Below are 14,475 nucleotides of genomic sequence, written 5' to 3'. Positions count from 1 at the left end.
ATCTGCTGGAGCTTGCAGAGACATACACTTTCATTCAAACCCATAATTTCTGTTACAAATGCCTGAAAACTTATAATCAATGAAGTAACTTACCAGTCAATTAGAAATAATGATTTCATCAAGAAGGATGTGACCATTGCTTCCAGGTTCTTAACAAGTTGTAGAGACTGTTATGTCAGTGTGGAATTAATCTATAGCCATGTCTTTGAAGTGATTACAATTTAATTAATAGAAATCTTCATTTACATTTAATGCATGTGACATAGCCCTTGAAGAAGAGTTCTTCATCTGGTGACAGATGACTACTTTCTTTTTCTGCCTGCCTCACTGAAGCAGCAGCAGCCAGGGTCTGAAGCCATAGCAGGCAGGACTGAGCAGGGACTACTGCTTCATCCTGTTATTTCTTTCCACTTGAATCCTGTAAACCCCAGTCCTAAAACCTGCTGGGTGAATGGCTTACTGGTCATTGCTAAATCCCTGTCCTTTCCAATGCAAATGCTGTGTAATACAAATGGACACTTAATGCTGTGTAGCAGCAAAGGAGTTCATTATACCCAGGAGGAGAAAAATGATGACTAAATATTTGTGTTTAAGCTTATAATGTGAAGGTATTATTACAGCATGGGGGTCATGACAGACAGCTTTTGAATGGGTTCAGCTCAGGATTTCTCAGCTCACTGGGGCACTTGCTAGAAGGCAGAGCTATAATGCCCACAGGAATGTTGACAGATTCCATTTTTACTTACGGGCTAAGGTGATGGTCCAGTAGGAACAAGTTATTTGCAATCCTTCTGCTTTGGAGTTTCAGTGTCTGTAAGACTGAAAGGAAATTAGCTGGCAGGAAGGATTTTCTAACCTTGGATTGGTGTGAGCATCAGAACTTTGAATTTGGATTATTTTCAAAAGCAGTAACAGTGCTTTCTAGGGAAGCCTCCTAAGCAGATATCACAGAAAGTTGACTAAAAAGCAGGGATTTCAAAATTATGGAAATTGATTTGTACTGAAGAAAAGTAATTTCTTAAAAAATTAAAATATGTTGAAAAAATTTAATTTGCATTTGCAAACTTGTTAGATGAGAATACCAACTAGAAGAGCAATAACAAAAGAAATGCCAAATCTGCATGTTTTTGCAAAGTCAGGGCACGCAGGTCACATTTTCACATTTCTGCAGATTGGGCATTCTTCCTTTTTGCTTTTCAACACTGAAAATAAACTACTTAATTTCTTCTGGTTCCAACATCTCTTGCAAGTAATAATGTTATTGAAGGGGAACTCTAATTACTCTTAACTTCAGTACTCATTTCCTGCATCTGGGCTACCTATGGAGTTACCTGGATTGGTTACTAAGAGAGTTTCAGTTTAACTAAAATTGGGGTTTAGGCCAAATATGGCTTCCACATGCAAGAAAATAAGCAGAAATGTCATTTTGTGTTAATGTTATATGTTTATTACACCTTAGTGATACGTGGGCACTTTAACAAGTTGCTGTGAAGTAAGCTAGCGTGTGAATTTACAGTGCGTGAGCTGAGCATTGCTATTGGGAATGTAGCAGCAAACACTGAATTTGTCACCGCTGAATGCTGATGTGATGAACATTCAGGCTGCAGTCTATTTTCTGCTGCTTTATTCATGTCTCCTTACAGAAAACAAACCTCTTACTCAGACTTGCAAGCAGTACCAGTTAAAAGCCCAGTGGGGGACTCTCTGTCACCATCTTTATAGGGACTCACTGACAGTGTGATACTGATCACATGTGATTAAGAGTATTAAATTCACTAAATTTAAATGGTGTCTTCCATGTCAAAGTGATAGCTATCCTTTCAAGACAATAAGAAGATTCGTGCAGGTATTTAGCCTGTTACACTATCTTAGCCCCTTCTGATGGTGATCTCATTTTCTTGCAGCTTCCTGTACCTGTTACCACAGAGTAGGTAGAGGCACAACCCAGGTGACTGGATGGGAGAAGTTTATATCTTCAATTTCCCAGTTGGTTGTGCTGTAGACTGGCCTTTAAATAAACTTAAGCAAATATCTTTATGGATGTGCACATTGCATTTTCTTCAGGTGGTCTTTAGTTTTCAACAGTAACTGCTTAAACCAAGCACTTTTAATTTTAAAATGCTATTTGGAGAAGGCATCTGTGGATTTAATTTATTTGTGTTAGATTTACACTTCTTTTAAAATGGTGCAATTTTCATACATTGGGAAAAAAAAATCTAAATTACTGTAATTAAATTAGTGGAAATACTGGGTGAATATTCCAGGTTTTTTTATGCCTGCCTGTACAGCTGGTTTGAGGCTAATGCCCTTGGGCTGAGCTAGGTAATTAACCAAACTGCTTAATTTAAACTCTTGCAGGTAATAGACAAACTATGAGCAATGCATCCTATCTATTTTCATTTGTGATATGATATTATATCAAATACATAGCACCATCTGTCTATATTTATTTTTTCAGAACTTAAAGGAACAGTGAAAATAAATTTTATGTATATGTATATAACGTGGTTAAAGATAGTAAGAGAACTGCTGGATTCAGTAGACTCCCAAGACCCAGGAGTTCCTCCTTCCCAGCTCTTGAAGCCCTGCCAGGTCCAAGTGTCTCCATCCCTGTCTGATGGATGTGACTGCTGAAGTTCCCATTTGCAGTCAGGACATATTCCAGAGGTGGCCATGTGCATTAAGAGGATACTGATCCAGCCACCAACAGTCCTGCCCTTTGCAGCACCCCCTTGTAGTCTTCTACAATTCACCTGCAACCTACCCACAGGTAGTCAGGTTTTGATTCTCCTCCTTATGTTCACTGTCAGATAGATGCATGAGCTTGCACCCTTCACAAGTGTCCTCATGGTCAAATATTAGCAGAGGCTCTCAGTCCACTACCTGTGCAGCCATCAGCACAGAGCATGGCTCTTTTCGGATACAGGTCTCCTGCTGACCAGCTGGGAGTTTGCTGATGAACTACACATGCACTCAGATTAAACTCACTGGGAAAAACAAACACACACAGGAGCTTTCAGTTGCTGACATGTAAACCTAGGGCTCTGTGACCCACCATCAGCCTCTGAGATCTGCCAGCCAGCTCTCCCAGCCACTATAATCTCCAGACCCTTTTTGGTGAAGAAGGTGCTGATGAAGATCACACTCTGCATATCCCCTTGTGAGAATGTGAACACAGAAAAACCAGAATGTCAGCTGAACAGCATTGCCCTGACAGTGTGGACTCCATCTGATCCGTTGGGAGAGTGGCTCTCTTGAATGCAAGCTCTCAAGGATGCTGCAGAGATAGAAATTCAGATGCTGACTTATTTATCAGTTATTGGGCCTTTCATTTTTAAAATTAAGCAAGAAATCCTTTCAGTTTTTACACCTGCCTCTGGGAGATGAAGACCCTTGCAAATGGCAAGGTGAAGTGAATAATTCTGAAGAATGAAGTAGTCATTCAAAAGATTAAAGAAATACTGCAGATACATATTTCAGATAAAAATATAATTGCAGCATAAATTAACAGGTTGATAGTGTAGTTAGAGATAGTGAAATGATGCTAGTATTGGGAAAGTCTTTGCCAGCTGAAGCTGCTCATAATCTCCTTTAATTATGAAGGTATTATACATTCTCTCCCCTACCCTTATTTATTTACTACAGCCCTTGCTTAGCACAAGGAGTATCTTAAATTATGTCTGTTAATGAAGAAACTAGCAATGCCATGAGTTAGGAAAAGTAAAACTGAAATGTAATCTTGAGTTCTGGCAAAATATCCATAACCTGAAAGGAAACAAAGGGAATTGGGTCAAGTAAGCTTGCATATTGCAAAATATTTTCCAAAACTCATCAGATAACTGCTTTCTATTTGGACTTGTGAATAATACTTTATAATACTTTAACTCACAGATGATTATTTTTCCCCTTCAGCATGAGGAAAAGATTTTCTCTCTTAAATAGAAATGGTGCAGAATTAAAATAATTCCATATTGTAAAAGTACCTGTAGAATAGTTCCCAACCTAACTGCATTTTTGCACATTTATTTGATTTAGCAAGTAAATTTCTTTTTAAAATTTGTGTTTGGAACATCATTTATAAAACTGGAGATATGTGATCTATGTCATAGTTTGGACATTGGTGTAAGCATTTATTTGTGTATGTTTTTCTATTTGAAATCTGCTTTCAGTTTATTACATTATGAACAAAAAAAAATTTGCAGCATTATTTCTAGACTTCCAGCAGTAGACCTGCTGCTGCATATGTTGAGGTGGGGGTGGTTTTTGCAGTTTGTTTTTTTTTTTGCCATCTTGGCAGGTGTCTTTAATTTTACTCTCCAATTTATTTTGTGTTGTTCTGTCCTTAGGAACATGCATGTGTTTTGAATAGAAAATAACCTGTGTAATCTCTGCTGGGGAATTCCCCTTGCCCTTTTGCTTTACAACCTTGTACAAACGTAATTAGCTGTGTTCTAAGAAAAAGCTGCATTCAAATTTGTTTATTCATTAGAAGCCAAGAGCAAGATAAAACTTTAATTTAAGGAAATACAACAGAACTGTGCATTACAGGGAATATGCTTTTATAAGACTACAAGGTTAAGACATTTTGCTGGTCTGCTGAGCAAGATGCTGAGAAAGGTGAACAAATAAAAGCTTTTTTCTGTATGTTAGAGATTCTGGTGTTATTGGAAGGTTAAACACGTATATGAATTATGCATTTGAAAAGGGGTGCCTATAAATAATTGCTAAAAAAAGGATTTGGATATGGTGTAACTTTGGGTTGTGAGAATGCTTGCATACACTGCTAGGCAAAGAGATGAATATTTCATTTTGCTGTACCACCAAGCTATACTTTTAGATCATGATCTTGGTGGGGAGTTCATCAATATCTAGAATTTGTGATTTGTCCCACAGCAGCTTTTCCATTTATCTTTCTCACTGTGAATTCAGTAAATTCATCTGTATTAATGAAGTCTGGCATGTTTAGGGTACCACCTGATATTTTTGAGAGTTTACACTGATGGCTTTGAAGACATTAACTTAAAATGGCTGGAGAGTAAAAAGTTATCCTTTGACAGATTCTCTGTGAGTTTTAAGAGTTTGATTCCCTGTGGATTCTCATTATTTCTTTGATAATTTTATGCTTAAAGCTGCATTTTTGAACCATTCTTGACTTACTAGTTTCTTACAAAAGGGAAGCCTAACATAGTCCAGTGACAAACTTTTTACAGCCTTATTAAACTTCCTTGGTTTTATTTTATTCCTTCTCTGTAACATGTTGGAGGCTGTGCCTTTTAAGTGTTTCTGTTGATGCCGTCTAGATGATTGGTAAATTTGGTTGACACATCTGTTGTCACATCTGATATCTGTTTCTTTTTATTCTGTCTTCAGTATGTGAGATTTCATATTCTGAGTTCTGTATGGAGGTGTACCTGCTGGTGGTCATGTGGGAAACATTTCCAGTTTGGTGACATTGAGCAGAGAGGGTCTGTAGTTCTGTTCAGTGAACACTGAATGTATCTTACCAATAGCTTCTTTTAATCATTAAGTTCCCCTGGGACTGTCCTTGTAGCAGCAAGCTAAAATACCATCTCAACTTGAAGACCTGTGTGATCTTGCAGATATGGTCCCATATGACATATATAGTGAAGTAAGAGAGGGGTGGTGATGAATGCAGTCCACATAGGGTGTGTTAGCTCATTCTCAGTCACAGAGCATGGACTGAACAAGCCTTACAAGCAGCACAGTTTCCCAGCACTTACAGAGTGATCAAAACTTCAGGTGACTGCGTGTGCCATTTCAGGCATCTGTCATGAGAAGAAAAATAAGAGCTACATAGACTGAAGTTTAGGAGAAAGAAACAGTCACAGTAGCCTGGATTTACATTGCATGTGGTGTAATCCAAAAGTATGTCAAAAACAGGAAGTGTCTTTCCTTGCTTCTTGGAGTCACTTTTGACTGTCAGCTTCCATGTGAGATATATATATATACACATATATATGGAAATTTATAGTCTGCCATGTCTTGATACAACTTGAAGGGTGAAGTTTTTGACAGTGGTTTTGCCAGCTGATTTGGTGCAGATGAGTATTAGACTAGATTTAATCTAATAAAGGTTTTCCTCTCCCATGTTCTTGTTTATAATCTTCAAGAGGAAATTGAGATTTTCAAGGAAGATTAAGCTGAATAAACTAAAGGGTGTAAAGACCTTAAGAGTTTGTCAATCCCCCTATATATGTACTCTTGCTCAAAATGAACTCTGGGTTTTGGGCACATGCCTACAACAGTATTGTTTGCAGCATCTGATGTTACCCCTTTTAGCTGCTTTTCACAGCCACCTTGTAAAGTTAAAAAAAGTCATCAGAGACAAACATGCACATGACTTCCCATCAATCCACTGCCAATCCCAGCGGCTTCATTAAGGCTGCCCACGCAGCTGGAATTTACAGACTCCAAACTTGGCTGAGAGGCAGGTGTGCTTTGGGTGGTTCTGTGGGTGAGTGTAATAACCTTGAAAAGACAACTTCAGGTGGTAAAAGGCCACTTCTCAGTAAACACACTGACATAAGGATTTAATGTGTTTCTAATTTTAGCATGTGGACTTGATGTATTTTGTTGATTGGTGTTTAATTCTCGAACACGTCTTCTGAGAGATGACCTAAATCTTTCCAGAATTATAAATAATAGCTGGAATGTTTTGATGTTTCAGGAAAGTTTGAATAAAAAAAAAAAAAAAAAAAAAAAAAAAAGAAAAAAGAAAACATTTGTTCCAGCTGTGAATTCCTGAGAGTGAAAGTACAGTCTGGTGTAAGATACCAAATTAGGATATTCCTTTGACATTACAAAATCATAAATTAATTCAGTCTGAATAAGTGTTTTGATTCTAAGAACATTAGTTACCTAAATATGTGTATTAGTTGGCTAGTTAAACTCACTCGTCTGTTTCAAAGTATTTCTATTGTTTTTGGACCCACTTGAATTGGGCAAGTTTAACTGTTTTTAATCTTTAGTTTGATACAGTTCTAGGAAGTAATTTTGCTTAATTTTATTATATAAGAAACTGGTAGCACTTATAATTAAGATTGCTTAATACTTTCCATTAAGTGATTATGTTTTCAGTTTCTTGTAGCTGCCAGACTTTAGTTCTTCCAACTGGAATATTCTGTCCGCCTCAAGCTGTGTCGTTGGGTTTTCTTTAAACAACTTTGACAAAAATGCTTTGGCCATCTCTAAATGAAACTATGAATGGAATGTGATTCTACTCACATTAAAGTTTGTTTTTTCAAAGAGTACAGTTAAAGAACTCAAGAACCATCCATATTTTTCCAAGCTTTGTTAAAATATTCACATCTAGTTTCTCCATCTGGAGTATTTAGAGTTCAGTTGCTCCATTTTCCAGAGTTGTCTGTGCTGAGCAGGCATCCCCAGTTGGGAGGAGCTGAGCGAGGTTGCTGGACTCTGTTGTGGCACCAGACAGTAAAATGGGAAGCAGTGTCTGTTCAGCTACCTCCCAGCTGATAAATGCTTAACTTATATTCTTCAAATGTGGCTCTGTTATATGTATGTTTTCAGAAAAATTCAGAAAAATTATGGTGCAGGTAATGTGTTTCTTAGTGATATATAGTTTATATTTAACTAAAAATTGCACCTCCACCTTCTTTTATCAGGGCTGCCTCTGCTGCAGTTAATTTACAAGTGTTTGCACTTTTAAGCCATGGCTTATGACATCCTTAGGTTGAATTTCTGCTGTGAATTGCAGCAGCTGCAATTTCCAGGGCCTCAGCTTTCTGGATTAAAGGATTAGAAGGGGAGCTTGCACCTATTTAGAGCAGCTGAGGAGCAGTAAGTCCAACTACATGAAGGAAAGCTTGAACTGAAATTTAATCAGAGCCAGCCTGCAGACAAACAGAAAAACAATTCTTTGAAAGTTTCCTGCACAGAGAAAGAGGGCTCCTGCAGTGTAAGGCTGGTTGGGGCAGACCAGAACAACTAATGGTGATGGAGTATGCAAGTTTCTTAATGAATGTCAGTATTAGCTTAATCTCTTTGCTACCCCCTCCTGGTCACTTAACTTTTCCTCTCTTGAACTCCTCTGATGTATTACAATAGCACTTGGTCAATTTGTGATCCTTGAGGAAGATCGGCCTCCCTTTTTATTTCTTCCTTTCTTTTGTTGCAAAGTAGTTCTTTACTACTTCTCTTGGTTGAAATGAATCAATGGTTTGTTTATCTTGGCATTTCTAGTCTACTCAGTATAGAACAGGTTTTAGTGAATTTTGCTTTATTTTAAAGTCAAAAGTAACAGTTTCAAGATTTGAGTTTACAAATAGCCAAATGACTAATTTTTGCTTGATTGTTCTCTCTCTGTCTCTAGCTTAAAATGTTGAATAAGTGTTGTAGTTACAATTTGTAAATTCAAAATACTGTGGGCATAGTCAATCCTCATCTTCACCTGCTTGTGCTTCTTCAATGCTCCAATGCTACCTCACCATTTTGCTTTCCAGCAGGGCAGCCTGTGCACGCTCAACATATCTCTGCTCAGTATTGTATTTAATCTTTTTTATTCCGTGTGCAATAAGGATGCAGAAGCTTTCTCCCTGGGGTCAGGGAGGGGCAGTGGCTCCCTCCCGGTCTGCTCCAGGCTAGCAGGAAGCCTCACCCTCAGGTGTTGGGACTGCAGCGTCAGTTCTGGCATGATATGCTGTCTTTAATACAATGCCTGGCTTCTTTCTTTATTCTTGCTCCTTGCCAAGAATGACAATTGAACAATTAATACACAAAGCAGAGAGGGTTTAGCAAATCATGAACTGTTTTTAATTTGCCTCATTAAGCTGCTGTTAACTACTTAAAGCCATCTGCTTAAAAATAATTTGCACATCTTAAGTTTGCTCTAGAGAGAAGGTAGACCTTCATTAGAACAGGCTTCATTATTAATGGTATCTTTAGGGAACTGTCAGTTGTTGTGGGAAACATGCTATTGCTCACTGAACCAAACTTTCCCTGTAAACAAAAGGAAGTGGCACATGTTGGTAACTTGCAATCTGTGGCCATAACTGCGTGCTTGGGAACCACTGCCGTACACGTGGAAATTGGCTTGCTGTGGAGGAAGTTATTTACAGATATTGGGTAGGTCTGAGTATGACAAATGAGAATGAGCTGTGTCAATGCATAGTATCCCTGTTATCTACAGCCATCCCCAAAAAGTAGTCCTGAAGAGAAAGAACAGCCAGATCCATCTCAGTGTGGCACCTGTCTTTGAGGAGGGGGAGCCTTGTTGCCTATGCCTTGAAGAGTGTTTGCAGAGAAAAAAGTTTATTTGTCTCCCCAGATTTGTAAAGAGACAAATTCACTTACAGAGAACAAATTATCAGAGTTCTGCAGACCTTCCCTCCTCTCTGGGGCTGAGATCCACTGGTATTTCAGCAAGACTGTGTGCCTGGTGCTGTGGTTTAATGCTGTCCTGCTGCATGTCTGGGGAGATTGTGTCAGCAGTGAGCTCATGGTATCATTGCTGATACCAAGATCATTTGGAATGAAACTGTCTAGGAATATTAGACAAAGATGGCGTGAGCTTTTGAAAGAAGGTCCCTCTCAGTCTGTAGGATAGGGGTAGATCTGTTTTTTGGCATATTAGCTGAGACACAGTATGTTACTAAGTGTAGATCTTTTATCAATACATTAAAAACTCATTAAAGTATTGCCCTGAGATTGATTGGTTTGTTGCTCATTGAGGGTTTTTTGTTTACAGTTGAGTGCTGTTTATTAAGAAGAAAAATGCCAGTATTTAAGAAGACTGTTTAGTGGCTGAGGCAAAATGTTGCTATGAACTTGAAATATCATTGTCTTTCTATTAAGGTTTTATTTGTCTCTTTTTGGCAATAAGAATCCTTACAAACAGACTAACTGCACAGGTTTGCACACCATATACTTTCAAGTGTGGCAACCAGAATAAATACAGGGTTCTTCGTAATTTCTTTTGGTTGCAAAAATTGAAGGTATTCTTTCCAACTGCAGCTACTGTGTCTTTCAGTTTGAAAAGAATTCCAAAGCAATCCTTGACTGGAATCCTTTTATGTTTGCCCAGTCATCTGGGCCTACATTTGAAAAAATGTGGAATGAAGAAATTACCCAAATTTGTCTTGATGTGGAGGAATGAATGTTCTAAAAATACAGACAGAATATGTGACTTCAGCTACATTTAATGTGCTGTTGTACTTCTTTCTGCTATATTTGTCTTAATCTGTAATGAATTCTGCTTCAAGATTTTGCTGTAAAGCAGCTTTTCAAAATAAAAACCTTTCCATGACAAAGAGCTAATTAAATTATTCTTGTAGATCAAATATGTGAAATAATGAATCCATTTTAAAATTTTCAAAATGCTTGTGCTTAATGCTTATCTTCTCAGTTGTTTACTTAGAAGTACTCAGTGTCAAGATGCTATTGTAAGCTCAGATATTCAAATCACAAGTTATTCGTTTTTAGACTCTGGATTGACATGGAATGTTAGGGCCAGTGTGCAAATGTCAGTAAATTTTATGTGAAAAACATTTTTCTGAGCAAAACATTTTGAGTTGAGCTGACTTAAATCTTTGAATCCATCTGAGCTGTAGCTCAAATAGCAGGAGAAAGTGATAACCACCATGGACCCTCAGATAAATTTGGATAGGGAAGTTTGTTTTTAGGAGACAATGATATGTGATGACTCAAATCTACAGTTTTCACCAGTTATATATTTACCAAGGAATCTTGGAAAATATTTCTTTAGCATTTCCAGTCTAGGTGAGAGCAAATTATCAAAGACCCACAATCTGTCACAAACTGTGTTTAAAGTAATTTCTACTTAAAGTTCTTATAAAATGCAGCACCACCTTCAGACACTAGCAGAAAATCTGCAGAAGACCTTGCCAGGGTGCAGATAATGCAGCTGCAGAAGTTGGAAAACTCACTGTGTTTAAACCTCAGTTCAGCTGCTGCTTTGTCCTTTTCACTTCCATCCTCTTTTGGCTATTTTTGTGGGTGGGGAGGGGACAGGGATATAAAGACAGCTGCATCTTAATGCAGTCAGCTCCCCTGAAATACCATCATATGTTCCCACTAGAAATATTTCATATGTCCCTCTCCTGCTGCTGAAGAGAAGGAACAGGATCCGTTTACCTTTTTTGACAGGTCTTCCCTCTGGTCCAGCTGTGAAAGGCATCAGCTGGGGAGTGGAGTAGCCCACTGCTGAATGAGAGAGGAGCTTTGAAAACTCTGGGCTGGTCAGAGCTGGAGTGAGGTATGCATAAAAGGAGCAAGGAAATGCTGCTGGGAGTTGCAAGGCCCTTGAAATGCCCTAGTTTCTTACCATGTGCTTCTCTACTTGTTGAATGGGAGGACCTGAATCTGAGAACTTGAGCAGCCCTATTCTGCACAAAGAAGGTGAAAAAAAAGGCTGTCAAGGGATCGCTCTGAGTCCTGTATCCCCTGGTACTTCTGGTGCCTGTTTTCCCTATACTCTTGTCTAAGCTGAGAAGCAATGTGAAGGAGAAGAACTGCTGACAGAAGAGAAGGACACTTCTCAAATGACTACCTGGAGAAGTAGACATGAAATGGGACATGTTGCTGATAATTGGTTTTTGGAACACACCTGGAATGTGGATTTCTCTGTTTAGGAAATAAACTTTTTCCACTCCTCTTCCTGCTCTTTCCTGTCCCAAACTCAGCTGGAGCTACTACAAGAACGCTACTGCGGGTTCAACAGCCTGTCCTTGTTGGGACCTGAGTGCATCTGTCAAGGACATCTGGCTGAGGATCATCCCTGACTCAAGTGACAGAGCTTAGCCGGGAACGAGGCAGCAGCTTAACAGAAGTAGTTTTGAACTGTCTCTTTTGAAGTCAGTTCCTGAGCAGTGCTGGCATGAGTTGTAGCTTTGAAATCCTGAGTAGTTTCTGGTTTGTTTTTTTTTTCCCCTGGAAACCACAGACCCTTGTTTCTTGTGTCTACTTAAGAATGTAGTTGTACATTGAAGGAGTAATTTCAAGCCCTTGCATTTGTGTAAGAAAGTGACTCATGACCTGAATGTCCTCTTACAGCTCAGAGTGAGAAAGCTTATGAAAACTCATAATCATTGAGTAACTGGGTGTGAAAAGGCAGTTGAGGAGATCGTGGGATATAAGAGAAGGGCATGAAGTAATTTGCTTCAAATTTACGACTTGAAACTAAGTGGGAAAGCTACAGGCTCTCTACTTGCTCCTTCCTTTGTTTAGGAATCCATTTTTAAGTAGCAGAGAAGCCAAAAGGCAGCTGGAAGAGCTAGGATAGCAGCATCTACCAGCTCTAACCTCCTACTCACATCTTCAGAGACAAGCAGACATGCTGTGGTAGGGTGGTGCTTGGAGGAAAAAGGAACAGAAGGAGAGTTCAACCCCTTTTGCACCTTTATCCCAGAAAAACTGTGAATTAGACCACTTTTTTGAGGTATTTTGTAAAAGGAAGTGCATATCTTTTCTTCACCCAGTAAAAAAGTGCTTGTATAACTCAACCAGCCATGCTTAGGGCAGTGAATTTCTGGCATTGTGACAATGTTGGTGTTAAACATTTCCCTCGCCTAGCTTCAGGAGTCTAAGACTGTTCTGGTGCCACTCTTTTAAGAGCTGTAACATTAGGAAAGAAAAGGTTATCTGTATTCTGGTTGGAGTCACTTATTAAGTCTCACAGAATGCTGCTTTTTGAATGAAGAATGTACTGAGTGAGTGCATACCCTGGTTGGAACAGGAGTTCCAAGGCTTCCAGACCATCAGTAGGCTTTTTGTGGGGAAGTTTGATAGTTCAGCCAACAAGAAACATAGATAGTTCTCAAGTGGTCTGTCAGCACAGAATAGCAGTGACACTATTTGTGACAGGCAACCTCTAAAAGGGGGAAAAAAAAAAAGAAAAAAAGAGGACAAAAAAGAAATCTGTTTGTTAGGAGGTTCAGTTTATGTGCTGGTGGATTCTAGTAGTGAAGCAGCCTTACCCTGTGGCACATAGCAGAGCTCTGCAGAGCTGCTCAGGCAAAGTGGAACAGAGCAGGGCTTGTGTTGTACACTGCAAAGGCAGCTTGCTTCCCTTTTGACTAAACTCATTTCAATAAGAACATTTAGTTTGAGGAATTTGTTAGTCTGTCAAGTAACTACCCTATTAGAAATTAAAATCTGCTGGAAAGATTGGATTCTGTGTGATTCATGGATGGCAGTTTGTAGCCAGACACGTGGCCTGATTCCATCCTGGATACAGAGGTCTTAGGAGGTTTTCTACATGCTTATTTCACATATACCTTAAAAAAAACTAAAACCCCCAAACCTTAGCAGCGAAACAGGTTCTTTGGAATGAAGTAAAAACAGAGGTTAAAGTACATTTTTATATGAGGGATAGCCTGCACAGAATGACAAATAGAGATCATATACAAAAGGTTCTATGCCTGTGATGTAAGTTTGGAGGGGAAAGAGGTGCAGTGCAGCTTTGTCCTGCTAAATAGGGTAAAATTGTTTGTAATTCTACAGCAGTAGGCCTTAGAAACATAAGTTTATGTTTTGAATAAATTTAAGGTGCTATTACATAACAACTTCAACCTTTTTTTTGTTTTCTTCCCTCTTTCCCTTCTACAGATCACACATCCGTAGGCGGGCTGGGAGACAGTTTTTATGAATATTTATTGAAAGCCTGGCTTATGTCAGACAAGATGGACACGGAGGCAAGGAAAATGTACGACGATGCAATTGAGGTGATTATAATCCATTGAGTTTTCCAATACAGTGGAACCATCTTTAATGATTTTAAGGAAATAAAATTAAATTAACAAAAAAACAAAAAACAAAAAACAAAAAAAAAAAACAAACCACCACCAACCACAGGACTTGTTTTGATTATGTAAGTTATAAGAAATCAAGTGATGAATAATACTAGCTTTCACTCTGAGTAGTTTAAAAAGTATCTTTGTGGAATACATGTGATGCAGATTATTGTGCTAAAAATAATCAGCTTGTTCCAAATGGTGCAATGTAAAAGCCCAAGCTCTAATTTAATAGAAGGAGATCTAGCAACCTTGAGATGTGTGCAGAACAGCCAAGTCACTTTTTTCCAGTGTTGAGAACTCATCATTCTAGGACCTGTAGTCCCAAGTTGTTCTTTGCATTATTTTCTAAGGCGTTTACATATTATATTCCATATTTACCTTGTAAAATGTAATTCATATCTATTCTTGTTTTTATGGTTCTCTTGTGCTATGGTCTTACTCCCTGTCACAGACCAAGAAGTGCTTGCCCAGGTGAGGCAGTACTGCAGGATGGTTCACTGGGATTTGGGGTGAGGGCCTTTGTGTGGTGGCTCTTGAGTTTTTTGCTGCCCAGCTCTTACTTTCCTAGTTTCCCCATCCTCTCTCACCAGCCTCTCATAGTGGTGACTGCTGTGCCACCATTCCTCTGCTACAGTTTAGATATACAGAGAGTAACTGAGCTGGTTTGAGTCACATGAGCTGT

General features: G+C 38.7%; 1 protein-coding gene across 1 annotated transcript in view; it reads left to right on the top strand.

Moving 5' to 3' along the window:
• Positions 1-14,475, top strand: part of MAN1A2 (mannosidase alpha class 1A member 2) — a 135,275-nt gene that overhangs the window by 93,737 nt on the left and 27,063 nt on the right. Inside the window, exon 9 of the mRNA XM_056514231.1 lies at positions 13,606-13,721. Within this exon, the coding sequence (XP_056370206.1) occupies positions 13,606-13,721 (116 nt within the window). The remainder of the gene's footprint in view (positions 1-13,605; positions 13,722-14,475) is intronic.

This window comes from Oenanthe melanoleuca, chromosome 1 (assembly GCF_029582105.1).
Source record: "Oenanthe melanoleuca isolate GR-GAL-2019-014 chromosome 1, OMel1.0, whole genome shotgun sequence".
Lineage (NCBI taxonomy): Eukaryota > Metazoa > Chordata > Aves > Passeriformes > Muscicapidae > Oenanthe > Oenanthe melanoleuca.
This window is presented reverse-complemented; position numbering and strand designations above follow the sequence as displayed.